The sequence below is a fragment of the Felis catus genome, chromosome E1, assembly GCF_018350175.1.
Source record: "Felis catus isolate Fca126 chromosome E1, F.catus_Fca126_mat1.0, whole genome shotgun sequence".
NCBI classification, from domain to species: domain Eukaryota; kingdom Metazoa; phylum Chordata; class Mammalia; order Carnivora; family Felidae; genus Felis; species Felis catus.
In genome coordinates this window covers 45,985,684-46,005,523 of record NC_058381.1, presented here as the reverse complement: position 1 = coordinate 46,005,523, position 19,840 = coordinate 45,985,684, and the positions used below count along the sequence as shown (strand labels likewise).

The window sequence follows — 19,840 nt, the reverse complement described above, 5'->3', positions numbered from 1 at the left end:
AGATTAGGCTTGAGCAGGTCCTGAACACACAAATAATTTGCATGAGCAAGTAGCCCAGATGCCCAAAGTTCCTACTCTTGCTATAGCTTCTTTTTACTTAACCTAGTAAATTCTCTATGACCATCTCACTGAAAAAAAAAAATCAGGCATATTTACTGATAGCCCTGCATGATAACATGCAGATAACAACACTATAACCCCAATTTGTGGTAGTCTTCAAGGACGTTAGTGAAGGGAAACCATTCCAGTGGCAGAAATTTGAACAGGGTCCCTAGTTGTTCACTTTGCCTAGGAATAAAGATGACAGAGGAACTATCCTATGCTGACTCAAGGAGAATGTTTAATGGATATTCAGAGATTTGAAAAGAGTAATTAGAAAACTAGTGACAAGGAAATCTGGGGATGAGGCATATGAACAGACCTCTTTTGAAAGGGACAGAATAAATGAAGCAATTTATTGACTTTATAATTTTTTTATGTTTATTTATTTTTGAGACAGAGACAGAGCATGAGCAGGGGAGGGGCAGAGAGAGAGGGAGACAAAGAATCAGAAGCAGGCTCCAGGCTCTGAGCTGTCAGCACAGAGCCCGACGCAGGGCTTGAACTCACGAACTATGAGATCATGACCTGAGCTGAACTCAGATACTTAACCGAATGAGCCACACAGGCGCCCCCAAAAAGAAGCAATTTATGTCCTCTGTGAATGCTTACCAAAGAGCAAACTGCAGAGAAGATGCTGAACAACATAGCAGACCACATGACCTATTTGGAGGACTCAGCCAGTCTTTTTACACAGCCACTCTAGCCTTGTCCAAACAGCTTATTAACAAAGTGGCCATGGTAGCAGGGATGGAATTTATCATGGGCTCAGCAATATGGATTTCCACTCACCAAGGCCAATCTGCCCATAGCCACAGCGGAGTGTCCAATATGCCAACAGTCCATGCTTACACTGGGGATGAGGTAGGTGGATGCCCCCAATATATGGCACCATTCATGGGATGGTCAGCCAGTTATCTTTCTACTCATTTCTAGCCCCAGGTAATTTCCTCTTCCTTCTTAATAAATCAACCATGAATTTAAAATATTCTTTACAGTATGAAGGTTTTCAGGTAGTCTTAGTCTGCCCCCTTGTGGGAACCAGCTCTTTAATCTCTCACTGGGAATAAGACTAAATCCAACCTGTACCTCAAATAAAACAAAACAAAAAATGTACTCACTAATAACTTTATCCCAGGCTCTACTAACAGGTTTCTTCTTCATCCTTTGTTATCCAGTTTTGTATGGTCCTTCCTTAAAGGTTATGAAGTTTTTCAAAGAGGTTTTACGATTTTCATTTGTCAGAAAAACTCTGATAAGTATATACATACACATGTATATGTATGTATATATATCAAAGTTTATTTATTTATTTAGAGAGCGAGCGAGTGTGAGTGGGGAGGGACAGAGAGAAAATCCCAAGCAAGCTCCACAGTGCCATTGGGTACCCCAATGCAGGGCTTGAACTCAAGAAACCATGAGATCATGACCTGAGGCCGAAATCAAGAGTTGAATTCTTAACCAACTGAGCTTCCCAGGCACCCCACGAATATTTTAAGTCAAAATCTTTCTAGATGTTTGGAAAGATACCTTTTCCAACCTTTTTAGTTGCCATTCTTTTATTCCTTTTCTTTCATAAATATGGATAAGCAGGGAGAGGTTTCCACAAGATTTCTAGTGTTAACTAGGCCAATTATCAGAATGCAAAGTAGAATACTTAGCATGTTTTGACACAAAACGTGTTTGGGGTTGCATATGCCAAGAGTTTGACATATTACTAGATGAATGAATATGAACTGGTTTGTAAATCTGAACAATATATATGAGGAAATGGTGAAATAAATTATAGATTACTTACGCTGTGAACCACTATACAGATTTTTAAAAGTTAGAAATTAAATATGTTACTGGAGGGATGGTCATGCTATCTTGTTAACTGGGAGAAAACAGAACTAAACTTGCATTTTATTTTTTAAAATCTTCAAATTTAATCTCTCTCTCTCTCTCTCTCTCTCTCTCACACACACACACACACACACACACACACACACACACACACACACACCCCTACCTGCATATGCCAGTATGAGCTCAGGGAAAAAGCATGGCAGGATACAGACTGAATATGGTTAATATTGGTTACATTAGGGTAGTGGAAGCTAAAGAAGCCTTAATGTGTTCTTTTAAAATATCTACCTTGTTGGTAAAAAGTAATTTTTTAATTAGTAAAATTATTATATCTCAAGTTAAGAAATATAAAGCATGGGTAAAATATGTAAACACATTCTGAACTATCCCTAGAACATCAAGATAGTAAGAAGTTGTTGGAAAAAGGGCCAATTTCAAGTTTAATTTTATGGAAAAGAATATTACACAAAGATTAATCAGTATTTTAAGTTAAATCTCAGAAGAAATATAGGACTAGCAATAAAGATACTTCAGAGGGATTTATCATTTAAGGTCAGATCTTTTCTTCTGGATCTTATCCACCCACTAACAAGCAAATTTGTATTTTATGTTTTTTAATGTTTATTTTGAGAAAGAGAAATCACGTGCATGTGCAAGTGGGGCAGGTACAGAGAGAGAGAGGGAGAGAGAGAATCCCAAGCAGGTTCCCTCCTGTCAGAGTGGAGCCCAACACGGGCTCTAACTCATGAACCATGAGATTGTGACGTGAGCTGAAATCAAGACTGGGACTCTTACTTAACCAATTGAGCCACATGGGTGCCCTAAATTGTATTTTAAATATCAGAACAGAAAGGTTCTAAGTACATGCTACCAACAAAGCGGATTGAAACTTCTGATATAGGTTAGTACAATGTCTGAAATATTTTCCTATGGAAAATAATACCTACTTCATGGCATTATTCTGCAAATTAAATGAGGAGTATGTGAGAGCACCTCATCCAGAGCCTGGCGCATAGGTATTATTAAAGTTTTATTTTCTTTATTCTCAAAGCAATCTATTTTGAAAGCTAAATGATTTTTTATCACAACGATAAACTATTAAAACAATAAAAAATCTTATTCTCTAGCAATGCTACTATACCAGATATACTCTTACAATGACACAAAAATGACACGCTAAATACTGAAATAATTTTCCTTATCATTTTATGTAATAAAACAACGTTGGTTTAATAAAGCCAATGTTGGTTTCTTAATAAAGAAATCTCTGTAACTTACCAGACTGAAAAATAACTTGTGCATGTTTCAAGAGCATGAACATCTCACTTATGCTAAATATTTTATATATTAGCAAGGAAAGAAGACATCACATTTGACAATTGAGTACATTATTCCTACAAATGCACCAGCATGTACTAAGCAAATAAAACTGGATACAGATAATGGGAATCAAGCAAATCCAAACACTGTACAGTTTCCCAGTCTTCCAGCATGAACGGGTCATGAGCATTATTACATCAACACGCATTTTGTGTGATCACAGCCTGATGCCTGCATAGTACCATCCTTGCAAAAGTAAATAAAAATTGCGTTTCAACCATATCACATTGACTCATGCATTTATTTAGTATTTAGAACTAAATAAGTTGTTATATATATGGATGACCTCTAATGAAAAATCATTTGCTGCAGAAAATAGAGCCAGTACACCAAAACTACTTGTGATGAAGTAACACATGAAATACAGAACTGGAATTCATAGAACTGATGAGCTTCCTTGGTCAACTGAATGGCTTAAATACAAGATACTGACACTGTGCTAGATGCAAAGATCCTACTGTTAGTGAACTCTTAAATTACTAGGAAAAATAGGGATGCATCAGACAAATAAGACTAAATACAACAAATAAGGAGCAAATGGGTGGCTCAGTTGGCTAAGCGTCCGACTAGTCATTTCCGCTCAGGTCATGATCTCATAGTTTGTGAGATTGAGCCCTACGGTGGGCTCCAATCTGACAGCAGGGAGCCTGCTTGGGATTCTCTCTTTCTGCTCCTTCCCTGCTCATGCTTTCCCTCTCTTTCTCAAAATAAACTTCAAAAAAAAAGACTAAATACAATAAATAATGTAATCCGATTATATACAATATGCTATACTGGAAAGGAGAAAATAACCACCCAACCTCAGAAGGCCTTAACTTAGAAGCTTAACTGGAACAATCAGTTTTAGAATCAAATTCCAAGGTCCTCATTTCACTAATCAATAGGTAGTTGGTAGTCTGATAAACTACCCACATTTAAGAAATTTCTTACACTGCTTTACTTTATTAGTTAAGTAACAGAAGTGAACACTGAATCACTATGTGGCCTAGGCACATCATATACCTTCCCAAGCACCCTAAGTGCTACTTGCTCATTCTTTTACTCAACAAATACTGACAAATTCATATATGCAAGTGTTCTAGGGCAAGAATGGTGAACAAGATAAAGTCTCTACTCAAATAAACCCTATTTTCTGGTAGTTGAGACAACAAAAAAACAAGTAAATAAATATTTTCAGGTAGTGATAAATACCACGAAGGTTAGGGCTACATATTTCATAGGATGGTCACAGAAGACCTCTTTGACCTAAGGAGAAATCTACAGCCTTTTATTCAAGAAAGAGCAAGTGTATAGGCCTAAATAGAAAATATTCAACATATTTAAGTAAAAAGGTCAGCAAAGAGGAAGCAAAATAAACTGTGGAAGGAGAGGCAGATCACAGAGTTAGAGTACTAAGAAAATGGCAATTCAAGTAGGGCCCTATAGGGAATAATAAAGCCTGAAGTTTATTCTGAATGTGATAGAAAGCTACTGGAGAATTTTATTTCAAGTCTGGGGAAATATATGATTTGACTTGTTTTATTAAGAGCACTATAGCTATCACATAGACAACAGACTACAGATCTACAGATTGGCAAGAATGCAAATAAGACACTATTAAAGGAAAGAAATGATGGCAGTTCAGACTAAAATGGCAATAACTGAGGTGGTATGGAATGTCAAAAAGTATTTTAATTTTTTTTTTTTAGAGAGAGAAAGTGCACGCGCAGGTGCGCACACGCGCGCGCACACACACACGTGAATGGGGGAGGGACAGAAGAAGCGGGGGAGGGAGGGAGGGGGGGAGGGAGGGAGGGAGGGAGAGAGAGAGAGTCAATCCTAAGCAGGTTCCAAGCTCAGCACAGAGCCCACTGCAGGGCTTGATCCCACAACCCTGGGATCATGACCTGAGCTGAAATCAAGAGTCATATGCTGAACAGACTGAGCTACCCAGGGACCCAGAATTTGTTTTTTTATTTTCTTAACATTTATTCATTTTTTTGAGAGACAAAGCATGAGTGGGGGAGGGGCAGGAGAGAGGGAGACACAGAATCCAAAGCAAGCTCCAGGCTCTGAACTGATAGCACAGAGCCTTACACAGGGCTCGAACTCACAAACCGTGAGATCATGACCTGAGCCAAAGTTGGATGCTTAACTGAATGGGCCACCCAGGTGCCCCCAGGCACCCAGAATTTGTAAGAACAAATTCTTAAAGCATTGTAACATTTTTAAAAAGCCAATAATAGAGGAGAAATGTTAAGAAATCCATGGAAGACACAAACTAGATGCAACTGGAATGAGGAAATTATAGCCCAGAGCATGCGTAGGAGGATAACTGTGAAAGATGAGTGTTTCCAAGTCTGTTTTAAGCACAGAAGTGTGAGATGCAAGGAGCAGGAAGTGCCCAGGGGCAGCAATCTGAATGAGTGGAGTAGGATCGGATTCACTGCAAGTAGTCAGGCATCCACCATCTCCCACATTTGATAAGCAGAAGACATCATAGGTCTCTGCCCCTAAGCTAGAGCAGTGAGTGTGGTATGTGTGAGTCAGAATCCATTGCACCCGAGAGACAGATCAGAGGCCAAGCTAGTTAGTTAACACACAGGAGAGCTTATCATGCCTAAAGGATAAGATAGCTCACCAGACACCTTACATTACATGTCTGTTATTATCACTGGAGAAGAGACATTAAATAGAAACTGAATCCACAATCAGGCAGGGCAGATTATCAGGCATTATGTACCTATATAGGCATATCAGTTGTTTAAAGTTAGTGTATGTTATGAACAGACTGCCATCTGTTCTGGTTGATGTTTATGGCATGTTAATTGTTAAATAATTTGAGTATTACCCCTTCAGATAGGCAAACACAAAATATAATCAAATGGAAGAGCTCTAGTTGTGCGGTAAGGTGGAATAAGCACACTCCACCTTAACTGAATCTAACTAAAATCCCTGTAAAGAAGATAGAATAGCTATCTGAAGACTCTGAAAAATAAAAAGTAGCAGGCAAATTGTGGAAGGAAACCAGAGTTTGAAGGACAACCAATTTGGTGGCACATTTCCTCTTGTTATTTTATGTCCCCAAACTCCCAGCCTGAATTCAAAGGAAATCCAAATCCAAATCCAAATCCAAATCCTGGAACAGCACAGCAGGGATGAAAGGAAAGATCCAAGACAAGTCTTCTCTTCCTGGTTAGACAGTATGAATGAAGGGGGTGAGGAGGGCTCCATATAGGACAGAGAAAGTGGGGAAAATCCTTTGGCTTTTTTCCCTTTTTACCTTTTTCTTCTAGCTCTGACCCCTAGACAAACCTATTTCACTATTGACAGCTGTCACTGAATGGATACTTAAATCTCTGAAGGAGGGGAATCCTTTTTGACCAGAAGAACAGTGGTATGAGGAATAGGATAGAACAGAAAGGAGAAACAGTGTATCTATACTTACAGTTTGAGATTTCAATATTCCTTTCCTAATAATTGAGAGAATGAGCAGACAGAAAATCAGCAAAGGTATAGAAGACAGGAACAACACTATCAATTCAGCTTGACCAGATTGATATTTTATAGAAACTTCTACCCCAAAAGAGCATGATACACATTCTTTTCAAGTGCATACTGAACATAAGATCATTTCCTGGAACACAAAACAAGTTTCAATAAAAAGTGATTCAACTCACAGAAAGTGTGTTCTTTGATCACAATGAAATTAAATTAGAAATCAATAGAAGAAAGATATATGGAAAATTCTTGAATATTTGGAAACTACAATAACACACTTCTAAATAATACTGGGTTAAAGAAGACAACACAAGGAAAATCAGACAGTATTTTGTACTAAATGAAATCATACTCATTAAATCCTGTGAAATGCAGCTAAAGCAGTACATCGAGGGAAATTTATAGTACAAAAATTCCTGTACTAAAAAGAAAATTCCAATGACCTCAGCTTCTACCTTAGGAAATCAGAAAAAGAAAAAGAAATTACACCCAAAGCAGGAAGAAGAAAGGAAATAATAAAGAGCAAAGCAGAAATCAATGAAATACAAAATAGGAAAGCAATAGAGAAAAATAAATGAAAACTGAAATTGATTCTTTGAGATCAGTAAAATTTATGTATCTCTTCCCAGAATGATAATCTCAAAGAATACCCAAATTACCAATATCAAGAATGAAAAAGGTGGACATCACTAAAGATTCTACAGATTTTAAAAGGTTATTCAAGAAGAAATAGATAATTCAAATAGTCATATTTTATTAAAGAAATTTAATTTATATTTTAAAACTTTTCCATAAAGAAAATTCCAGGTCCCGATGCTTCTCTGAGAAATTCTATCAAACATTTAAGGATGAAATAATACCAGTTCTACACAAAATGTTCTAGGAAAATTGAAGAGGAGGAAATTTTTCTCAAGTTTCAACTTATTCTAAGAGGCCAGCCTTACTCAGATACCAAAATCAGACAAAGGTACTGTAAGACAAGAAAACTAAAGGTCAATATCCCACTTGTTTTAGTAAATCAAATCTATCAACTGTACAAAAAGAGTCCACATAGACCACATTTGCTCACGGGGCTTTACAACTCTCCTTCCTAACTATAATGGCCCAAATCAAATAATGGAAATATTTACACCACACTGGAATAAACTGATAAGACCAGCATGGACAGCAGCTACCCCAGACCCTGCCCCAAGGACTGAGGACTTAATTCTGAAGAAAATCTCGATTCCTACACATTATCTGTTTTCCCTTGAATTTAGAACTTTTTTCACTTATTTCATATATTTATCATCTTTTCAACCCTAAGCCTTTCGCCAATTCTTTAAAATTTTTCTAAAGATAATTAAATGCATCAGGTTTCTATCAATCTCATTTTCACGAAACAACTCTTCTGGAGGCTTCTAACCTACTCTAACCTAGGCTGGTTGCCCTCTTTTCCTATCTTCTCACTGTCATCCTGAAGATTTCTTTACCTTTCTCCTTTGAATTTCCTATTTCCTATAACCTATATCTTCCTTTTATTTGTCTGACTTTCTCATTTTGAGGAATCATATCCTACAGATTCCTAAGAAAGAGTACAAGGCAGTCACAACAAAAAGAAAACAGTCTTCAAAGACTGTATGATTTTCTTCTATTTCTCTAAGAATGTCAATAATGGTTCCTTTATTTTCCTCTGCAAAATCTTTGTTCTCTCAAAGTTGCTTTATTCTGTTTATTTTAATCTATTTCATACCTTGGAGGGTTTCCTCAAATATCTAGTAACCCTTGGTTAGTTGCTAATATTCAAGAGAAGAGGACTAAGAGGCTAATTGAGAGCTGTGATACATAGAATGATCCAGCTGGGCTGTTTATTTAAGGAATCTCTGATGACTACATTTTGTGTCTTTCTTTTTAGCCAGATTCTTCAGAAAAGACTACACCAACCTCCTGCCTGAAATATGAAGGTCTAACTGCCAGCACTCTGGTAGCCAGTAGGATAAAGACAACTGAAGTCCCACTGTCCTATTTTCAGTACAGGACTGCCCTCAACTATGTTTGTTAGGTGTCTCCCAGTCTAGAATTGCTATTTTATTCCAAAAAAATAATAAACTTCTGTGCTTTGCCAAGGTTAGGAGTGGGGAGCTGGGCACTTGCCCGGCAGACTGGTTAGCTAATTTTGTGGAAGAGGTCTCAGGAATCAAGTGTTTCTTCAACAGACTTTCCACTAATCTTCCTTTCGCCTCCATTTCCACATGCTACCATTCTTGAGTTTTTTTTCTGGAGGGTAAATCAGTTTGTTTTTTTGCCTTTCTCTGTTATTGCATTTAGGGTTCAGTTTTTAATTATTCATATACTCTCCAGTTTCTAAAAGTGTGTCCATGTTGGCTTTTCTCCAATCACACTTTACTGATCTTTTAGCAGGTTTCTGAAAGGAGCAAAAGCAGAAGTGTGTATTCATCCCATCTTTTCATCCCTGATAATACAGATAATACAGACTCCCATTCAGCTCATTATAAATGGCTTTGTATTTTTTATTTCCGTCTTTTGAATAAAGAGATAATACAAACAAAATCTTCAAGAAGGTAAGAAACACAATTTAACTATTAGTTAGCTCTGATGATGATGCCATTCCTGGTCATTTTTAACTGAGATCAGGTAGTTGTGCTCAAGAACATGGAGATCATTGATTTTGTTGTTATGAAGTTCATACTAAGTTCAGCTGTTTTTATTAGAATTCAACTACACTCACTGATTTGAAAAAAAACTTTAACAGACAAGCTCAGGGGATATAAGTAAATGAATAAACTCTCACATCTGTATCTGTGACATTTAATACAAATTATGATATTAAAAATTATAATATTTAATAAAAATTAGTATACTTTTAAAAATTAATTTCTCCTAATTTTATTTTTAGGGTCTTTTGTGCATGAGCTCATTTTCTTTCCTTCCCCCTCCCTGCAGGTTTACTGAGATACAATTGACATATGACATTATGAAAGTTTAAAGTGTACCATGTGTTGATTTGATATATTTATGTACTATAATTCATTTTTTCAAGTTCTTTTTCATATAAAAATGTTTAAGGGGAAAAAAAAGAAAAAAATTAGACAAATTCTTGACATACTTATACCATGTGTATTAATTAAAAATGAATAAATACTAGTACAAGTTAAAATTTGCAAATCAACCTGCATATATTATTCCTCTTTTTATTCTGCAACAAACAATTTTATAAAAATAGCACAACTCTAAAACTTGGGAAGAGCAAACTTGGAGAAAAAAGGGAATAGGATTATGAAATAAATCAGGAACTTTAATAAGATTAAAACACCATAAATTTGTAACTCTAAGCTTTATTTTATGTATAAGTAAAGATTCTCTAAAAATCACACACACTAATTGACTGCCTGAGATTTTATAATACATCATCAGTTTGGGTTCTCAATTCTCATAGAGATCATTTCATTCATTCAGCAGTATTTATTAACTACTATATATCAGGTACTTATTCTTGGCACAGGAAATACAGCAATGAACAAAACAAACAAAAATCTCTGCAATCATGGAGCATTCATTCTAGTTTTGGACAGAGAAAATAAAATAAATAAAAAGTGGATAACTACTATTTTAAATAAGTTAGTACATATTTAAGTAAGTTAATTAAGGAAGACCTATCTGAAGATTTCATTGATACCAGATATTTTTTACCTAGTTTGGAAGTTGTCACTTCAAAAAACCAGTCTAAAGCACATACTAAATTTTAAATAGAAAAGGAAACTAATTAAGAAAATCCTAATTCAAGATGGAAATTAGAAACAAAAATTATTCTTCTGAGAGAGCTAAAACAATATTGCATTGATGAAATTTTATTTTTAAAAATTTTTTTGTTTAATTATTTTTGAGAGAGAGACAGAGCTCGAGCAGAGGAGAGGCAGAGAGAGAGGGAGACACAGACTCGAAAGCAGCCTCCAGGTTCTGAACTGCCAGCACAGAGCCCAACAGGGGCTCAAACCCACAAACCCGAAATCATGACCTGAGCCCAAGTCACATGCTTACCCAACTAAGCCACCCAGGTGCCCTGCATTGATGAAATTTTAAAAAGCCAGTGTGTTGTTATAAATGTAAAAAATTTACTTTTGGTTGTATTCCAACAGTGATATCCAGACATGTATCAAATGCTCCAAAATTACTTAAGACCTTATTAAGGTATTACCATTTAAAAAAAGACATGACACCAGTTTTCATTTTATCTTGAATAAATGATATCACAGAACTTTTAGACTGTAACATTTAAAGCTGTAAAGGAGAAACTAGAATATCCAAACTAGACCCAAGGAAACTCCAATCCTCAGATTAAATACTAGAAAGGAATAACTGATATCTTGTCTTTTTCATTTTAATAATAAATTTAATGAAAATTTACCTTGCCCAGAGCGGCTTTGGCGAGAGTCTACACTTGACTGTCTTCGATCCGGTGGTTCCTCGCTCCCTCCATCTATATAAAAGTAGAAAGAGAGCAAATAGATAATGAAATTATCTATGGTGCCATGTGTATCTCAAAACAATAATATCTATCATTTGTTTTTAGTTCTTATAATCTTAATCATTAAAATATTTAAGGACTTTTTCCTATATAAATGAAAAGTTTTTACCCATATTTTTTTGAGGACAGTTTACATTTCCCTCTGGAAGTCTAAAGAAATTCAAGGTGTTTTTTTCCCTACCCCTATACTCTACCTCACACGTAATGAGTAATTTTATCAACTCTAAAGTTCACTCACAGATTCTAGTATAGAAGCTTTGATTTAAAGATTTAAAGCAATGTCTAAATTAATTACAGCTGTTTATTTGTATAAAGTATGTCAAATAATCCCCTGGACTCTATGTTTTACTAATAAAAATTATATTTATAGGTCTTATGAGAGATAATAAGAAAATTAGGTAATACATGAAACAGCAATATAAATCAGAATCAGAAAAACTCAGAAATGAGGAGACAAAAACTAAGAACTAGAAATAAAACAAAAATCATTTCAGTACTGAAGACTAAACCGTAAGAAAACAAGCACAAATAAACATAACAAAGGACCTTAAAAGAAACAGAGAGTAAAAAGGAAGAAAATCTTTAACAAATTAAAAAAAAGAGATATTAAAAAGGATTTGAGAAGGTGCCAAATATCAGAGATAAGCAAAGAAGATTCAGCATAAGACCAAAAATAAGAAAAATTAAAAAAAGAAGCCCTAAAGGAGAAAAACAAAGTGAGAGAACAAAACAAATATTTAAAACTGTAATACAAAAATGCTTTCCCAGAAAAAAAATGTGTATACGTTATATGTGATATATAGTTATATATAAACACATGTATATATATATATATATATAAACACATGTATACATCTCACACACATATATATGTATATACAGTATATTTGAAACTACATATTGCAAGAGCACCCTGTGTAGTTGAGATAATCAACTTAGATCAATGCACCAAGTAATTTTTTACTAAAATTACTGTACTTTAAAGAAAAAAGGGGAAAAAAATCTCTTGGGCATTTAGGCAAAAGCGTCACATGATTTATAAGAGAAAATAATAAATTTCAAATACACAAAGAAAACTTGAACCAAAGATTTTACATCCAGTAAAACTAACCTTTTAGTATAAAGACAAACTGTTATCAACATGCAAAACCTCAGGGAATACCGTCCCAATGAACTTGTCCTGGCTCTTCTAGAGAACTAGCTATAGGCAATCAAAGCAACAGGAGAAACACCGAAATAAATCAGAGTTTTTAAATGGGGAGATTACAGAATGTAATGGCTATAAGATCTGACAATGTAGATGCAGTGCTACCATAAAAAAATGGAGGGGATAGAGGTTGGAGAAAGCATTTTAAAAAACAACAAAAAGTTAACTGATTTCAGTAATCAAAACCGGTGGCAATAATGTTCTGAGATCTTTACAAAGAGGGATAAAGCAAATGATTAATTATGGGATACTCTAATGTTATTGTCTCCTTGAGAACCAGAATTCTCAGTGTGGAAGAAAGAAAATATGGATATAAAAACACACAGAACTAAAAACTCTGTAGTACTGAATCTACATTGCAAATGTAAGTACAATATTATAAGTCACGGGTATACCCTAGTTCTGTCCACTAAAAGCACTTACAAAGAGTGCTTGAGTGGCAATGACCACTCCTACCACCCCAACTGCGATCTTGAAATGCCATTCTCCATTAAGACAAACCAAGACTTCTTAAAGAACTAGCTGGCTTAGGGGCACCCAGCTGGCTCAGTGGGTAGAGCATACAACTCCTGATCTCAGGGCCATGAGCTAAAGCCCCGTGTTGGGCGTAGAGCTTGCTTTTAAAAAATTTTAGTTAGGGGCGCGTGGGTGGCTCTGTCGGTTAAGCATGAGACTTTGGCTCAGGTCATGATCTCACAGTTTGCGGGTTTGAGCCTCTCATTGGGCTCTGTGTTGAGAGCTCAGAGCCTGAAGCCTGCTTCGGATTTTGCATCTCCATCTCTCTCTCTCTGCCCCTCTACCTCTCATGTTCTGTCTGTCTGTCTGTCTCTCTCTCTCAAAAATAAACATTAAAGATTTTTTTTAGTTAAATTAAAAAAAAAAAACCCTAGATAGTTTAGCAAAGGATATGTACTAATGAACCTGGACCATCCTGACGTGCAGTTGTAAGGAAGCTATCAAAGACAATGTACAACTAGGGTCATATCAAAAAGACTCAGTAAAGAAGCTCTCATTGGTCATGAGATCACAATGATGTCTACAAAAACAACATGACACTAACTGGTCACCTTCTACGCATGATAGAAACCCAGTTCATTATCTTGAAATTTGGGGGGAAAAGAAAGAATTAAATAATTCCTACATTTCCTATATAAACTGTACTGGCAGCCCAAGAGTACATAACAGAGATCTTCTATAAAATCATTCCAGACAATAAATGGGAAACAATAAAAAATCAGAATATCACCATTTCATAACTTGCAATGAGTGAACAGCTCCAGAGGCACTGAATATCAATCACTAATAACACTAAAAAGGGAATAAACACCAGACACTGTATGTCTCCTGGTGACAGGAGCGCAGTTATAGTTTTCAATCAAACCTGAATCTGGTCAAACTACTGAATCTGTGGGTTTTCAGGAAAAACAAAGGACAGATGAAAATGTTGAATTGTTCCTAAGCACATGATCAACAAAATACAGACTATGGGAAATTTTACAGGTCAAACAACCTAAGTCTTTTAACAGATTAAAAAAAAAAAAGATAAAGTATTATGCAGTCCTAAATTATTGTGGAATAAAGATTCATTTTATCAAAAATAGAAAACTATACTAGAAATATACGGCATCTTAAATCAGGATATGCAAATACAGTACTAGTCAATTTTCCTTCCTCGTAATTAATTTTTTTATGCAAGTGTCTTTCTTTTCCTTTACTTGGAAATCAATGACAATGAGCAACATTCATATTCAGGCAGGTCTTAAATTTTCATTTTTCTGATTTTTCTATGTGGATAAAAAAATATATACACACAAATTTCTGTTTTAATATCAAAACATGCTCTTAAAGTGTGTGAGAAGTCCTTTGAATAAAACAGACGTTTCTGGGGCGCCTGGGTGGCGCAGTCGGTTAAGCATCCGACTTCAGCCAGGTCACGATCTCGCGGTCCGTGAGTTCGAGCCCTGCGTCGGGCTCTGGGCTGATGGCTCAGAGCCTGGAGCCTGTTTCCGATTCTGTGTCTCCCTCTCTCTCTGCCCCTCCCCCGTTCATGCTCTGTCTCTCTCTGTCCCAAAAATAAATAAACGTTGAAAAAAAAAATAAAAACAGACGTTTCTGTCAGCAGCACTGTCTTCCTAAACAATAAGAGGAAAAAAATAAATAAAAAACTAGGCTTCAAAAATTTGCATGATCTCCAGAATGTTATGGTATTGATAAAATAATACACAGGAAAAAAAATAGGCAAGAAATGGCTTAAGACATAATTTTGAGTCAGCAAGCCAATGAATATGAAGACAAAAAAAATCACCAATTTTGATACCACCATAATCTATAATGTTTTAACTGCCTAAATTTTCAAAATAAAATCAGAAATACATTGCAATAAATTTGAGCAGTTCACTCCTCTAAGACTGAAACCTTATAACCAACCATGCCTTACCTCAGTGGAGACTAATCGTAAGAGCTGAGATTAACCCTCAGGTAAAAGTAGACAATAAAGATTTTTCAAAAAGAATAAACTCACCACTTCCCCAAAATGATGTAGGGAAAAATTTCAACCCCTTTGAAAGTGTTTGCGGTATGCTTATGGAACCAACGAAACCATTATCCAAAATAGCAAGATTGCAGTGACATACAGTACTACTATAAATGTTTTTGCTTTGCTTAACACACAATTTTTTCAGTACAGGTAAGACCTCCCACACAGGACACATCAACATTTATGGACAAAACAGGAGACCTTTAGTCATTAAGCAAATCAAGCTATTTGCATGACACTTATTACCTCACCCCAGAGTGTAGACAGTAGGACAGGGGTGCGTCTATGAAGTTAGAATTTACTCATCAAACTTGAATTAAAGATTTACTTCAGATATACTGTGAACTTTACAGAAGAAAACCCCTGATGTAACAGGTACAGAAATAAAAAGACCTGACTGTCCAACTCAAGTGCTAGCTGTTAAAAGCAGAACTTAGGTTTCCTGGATTTAAGATAATCAGCAAAGAACATTTGTTTTTTACCTGCATACTGAGTTAAACCCAGCAAGTAATATAAAACAATGTATATTTAATATGGAAAAACCTTAATAGATTTCCTATTCCCATTATTTCCTATGCAAAATGTCATAGAATTTACTTCATAGGGTAGATAGCTTTCAACTCAGGTGTATTATAGCACTAAAACAGTCCTGGTAAAGAAATACCAACCATATAGAGATATTCAGTATGTAGTGATTTCTATGAAGGGATTTAAGTTAAAGAAAGCCTATTAAGAAAGTGCCTGAACCATTCCAAGAAAAATATTTTCTTTTCTGTAAGTAGGGGATACTTTAAATGATTCTTCTTCTCAACCCAGGATCAAAATATTACAGCTGAAAAATTAACAATTTAAGTGACCTTGAATTTGGTAACCTAAGCTCATCTTTAGTCTTCTCAGCTAAATACTATGCTAGTATAAATAACAGATGAGATTATAAATTAAAATTTTGAAGTTTGGTTGCCTTTAATTCTCCTTTGGAAACTTTAAATATACTGCCCTAATAGAAAGCATGGAAGGGGTATTAAAACTGCATAAAATACAATATTTTTACTATTCAACTATAAACTCTGGTTCCTTTTACTGGCCAGGCATGAATCTGTAAGAACTATGTACACTTAATGCCAACAAAGGCAGACAAGAACTGGAAGGTATGAGTGGATTTTTTTTTTAATACAAAAGGAAGGACCAAGAACATAAGCCAGATTTATTATCCAAAGGTAAGTAGGTAGGTAGGTAGTATGTATGTATGTATGTATGTATGTATGTATGTATGTATGTATTTTGAGAGAGACAGAGAGAGAGAGAATGAATCCCAAGCAGACTCCACACTGTCAGCCTGGAGCCTGATGCGGGGCTCGAACTCACATGACCTGAGCCAAGATCAAGAGTTGGCCGCTTAACCAACTGAATCACCCATTTACCCCTTAAATATAAGACTGAGACTCAGGGAAGGAAAGTTACTGTCCCCAAATCACACCACAATCCTAAAATTCAAATTGTCTGGTTTCAAAAATCTCTACTGTTATCTTTTATAACAAAGAAATTGTTTTAATGTATTTTTATTTATTTTTGAGAAAGAGAGAGATGGAGCATGAGCAGCAGAGGGACAAAGAGAGACGGAGACACAGAATCTGAAGCAGGCTCCAGGCTCTGAGCTGTCGGCACAGAGCCCGAAACAGCTCTAAGTCATAAACCACAAGATCACGACCTAAGCCGAAGTTGGTTGTTTAACGAACTGAGGCACCCAGGTGCCCCTATAACAAAGAAATCATTAAAGTGGTGGTAGGGGGGACTTCAGGGGAAAGAGAGCAGAAGCAGGCAGAAATCAATTCAGAGGCTACTGCAAAAATCCAGAAGAAGAATGAACACTTCGACTAAGGGAGCAGTGGAAGTGGTGAGAAGGAGTCAGATGCTGGATTTATCTTGAAGGTACAGCAGAGAGAATCTACTGTCAGAAGAGAAAAATAAAGAAATAATCACGGTAATTCTAGTATCTTGGACCCAACCAATGGATCTGCAATTTACTGAGACACGAAAGACTGTGAGAGAATAAGTCTGGGTATGAGGGAAGTATTTGGAAATCAGTTCTGGACATACTAAGCTTGAGATGCCTGTTACACAAATAAGACGACGTGAACATGAACATACATATGCCATCAGTACATAAACCACTTTTAAACTGTATGACATCCCCACATAAGGGAGTATAAGTGTGTGTGTGTGTGTGTGTGTGTGTGTGTGTGTGTGTGTGTGTATGTGAGAGAGAGAGAGAGAGAGAGAGAGAGAGAGTCAAAAGACTAAAGCTTGGGGCTGAATCCAACATGCAGAAGCTGGTGGTATGAGGAAAAACACCAGACAATAAGGAGTAGTAACCAGAGAACAGAAACAAAACTAGAAGAGTACAGAAGTTAAGAAAAGAGTTTCATGGAAGGGAAAAGATCAAATATTGATAGGTCAAGTAATAGGAAACTGAGAACCGATCACTAAATTTAGTCAATGTAGATGATTAACATGGTTCCTGTGGAGTGGTAGGGATGAAACCTGATGGGATTAAGCTCAAGAGAGATTAGAAAGAGTTTCTTTTTTTTTTTTTTTAATTTTTTTTTTCAACTTTTATTTATTTTTGGGACAGAGAGAGACAGAGCATGAACGGGGGAGGGGCAGAGAGAGAGTGAGACACAGAATCAGAAGCAGGCTCCAGGCTCTGAGCCATCAGCCCAGAGCCTGACGCGGGGCTCGAACTCATAGACCGCGAGATCGTGACCTGGCTGAAGTCGGACGCTTAACCGACTGCGCCACCCAGGCGCCCCTAGAAAGAGTTTCTGGAGAAGGTTTTCTCTCTCACTAGACATAGAAGACAACCCATGGAGACCCTGGATATTCTGACTGCCATGCTTTTTTTTTTTTTTTTTTTTTTAACGTTTATTTATTTTTGAGACAGAGAGAGACAGAGCATGAACAGGGAAGGAGCAGAGAGAGAGGGAGACACAGAATCGGAAACAGGCTCCAGGCTCTGAGCTGTCAGCACAGAGCCCGACGTGGGGCTTGAACTCACGGACCGTGAGATCATGACCAGAGCCGAAGTCGGACGCTTAACCGACCAAGCCACCCAGGCGCCCCTCTGGCTGCCATTCTTAAAAATAAAGGGAATAGGGGTGCCTGGGTGGCGCAGTCGGTTAAGCGTCCGACTTCAGCCAGGTCACGATCTCGTGGTCCGTGAGTTCGAGCCCCGCGTCAGGCTCTGGGCTGATGGCTCAGAGCCTGGAGCCTGTTTCCGATTCTGTGTCTCCCTCTCTCTCTGCCCCTCTCCTGTTCATGCTCTGTCTCTCTCTGTCCCAAAAATAAATAAACGTTGAAAAAAAAATTTAAAAAAAATAAAGGGAATAAATCATAGGATAAAGTTATTACTATGAAAATTAGGACAGAGATGGAAGACACCAACGTCCTTACTAACACTGGATAACTGAAGAAAATTACCCTACTTCTGGTCCAATAAATCTTCACCATCATATAAACCAGAGGTGAATAAACTAGCACATAAGCCAAATCTAGCCTGCTACCTATTTTTGTACAGCCAGTGAGCGAAGTAAGAACAGATTTCACACTTTTAAATGACTGAAAGTTAAAACAGTAATACTTTGTGACATAAAATGTATATCAAATCCAAATTTGAGTGTCCATAAATTAAGTTTTATTAGCATGTGGTCATGATCACTCATTTATATATAGTCAATGGCTGCTTTTACACTACAATGACAGAGTTCAGTATTTGCAACTATCTGGCCTACAACACCTAACATATTTACTATCCAGACTTCCATAGAAAAAGTTAGCTAACCCCGGGTTCAAGCAATTCTGGGACAAATACTCTATTCCCTGCAACTGTAACATCCTAAATAATACATTCCCCTATATGCTGGTACACCAAACTACTTGATGATATTCAAAGAGGAAATGCATTATAATGCCTCCATCAATTTATTCACGCTATTTCTTCTACTTAAAATGCAGCTGCCTTTACTTGACAATATAAGAAATTATATCCAACACATTTTAACAGGGATTGGTGTCTAGCAGAACTAAGCTGGACTCAATCTTCGAACTACTTAGGAATATTCATTAATTTCCCTGAACCTCAATTTCTTTTGAAGCTGTAATACCTATGGAGTTGTAGTGAAAAACAAATGTAGTAATGTATATAAAACACAGCATGCCACCTGGCACTAAATAAACACTTAGGAATAAATGGAAACTGGAATCTTTTTTTTTTTTTGATAACTGGAATCTTCATTTATCATCATCCCATCAGTAGCAACATCCTTTTGCCAAAAGATAGCTTAAATATCATTCCCTGATCCTCTCTATAAGATTTTTGGGATGCCTCCCGTTAAGAATTAATTGTTCCCTCTTCTGTGCTTCTATAGCACATTACCCATATCTGTTTTACAGCACTGCCACACTGCATAATGATTAATTATTTATATGACTATCTTTGGACTATAAAAAGTTTAAAGTGTGCCTTTGAAAGCCTTTTTCATCTTGGTATTTTCATTGCCAACTTGGAATCTGGTATGGCATGGGTATTCTCAAAACAAACAAACAAACAAACAAACAAACAAACAAACAACATTGTTGAATTAATTTTGTCAAGGGCCAGCTCTAAAATTAATGCATTCATAAAACCAAATCAAGTTCAAGAAAAAAATAAGTGGTATTAATGTGGTTTGAGACACAATTTAAGAAGTTCAGTGTTTTTCTTTTCTTA

At 36.3% G+C, this 19,840-nt stretch overlaps 1 protein-coding gene across 10 annotated transcripts in view; it reads right to left on the bottom strand.

Annotated features, from left to right (window-relative positions):
• Positions 1–19,840, bottom strand: part of TANC2 (tetratricopeptide repeat, ankyrin repeat and coiled-coil containing 2) — a 379,268-nt gene that overhangs the window by 251,598 nt on the left and 107,830 nt on the right. For all 10 annotated transcript variants that reach the window (XM_045044003.1, XM_019818072.3, XM_045044005.1 and 7 more), the window contains one exon: positions 11,213–11,284. In XM_045044003.1, the coding sequence (XP_044899938.1) occupies positions 11,213–11,284 (72 nt within the window). The remainder of the gene's footprint in view (positions 1–11,212; positions 11,285–19,840) is intronic.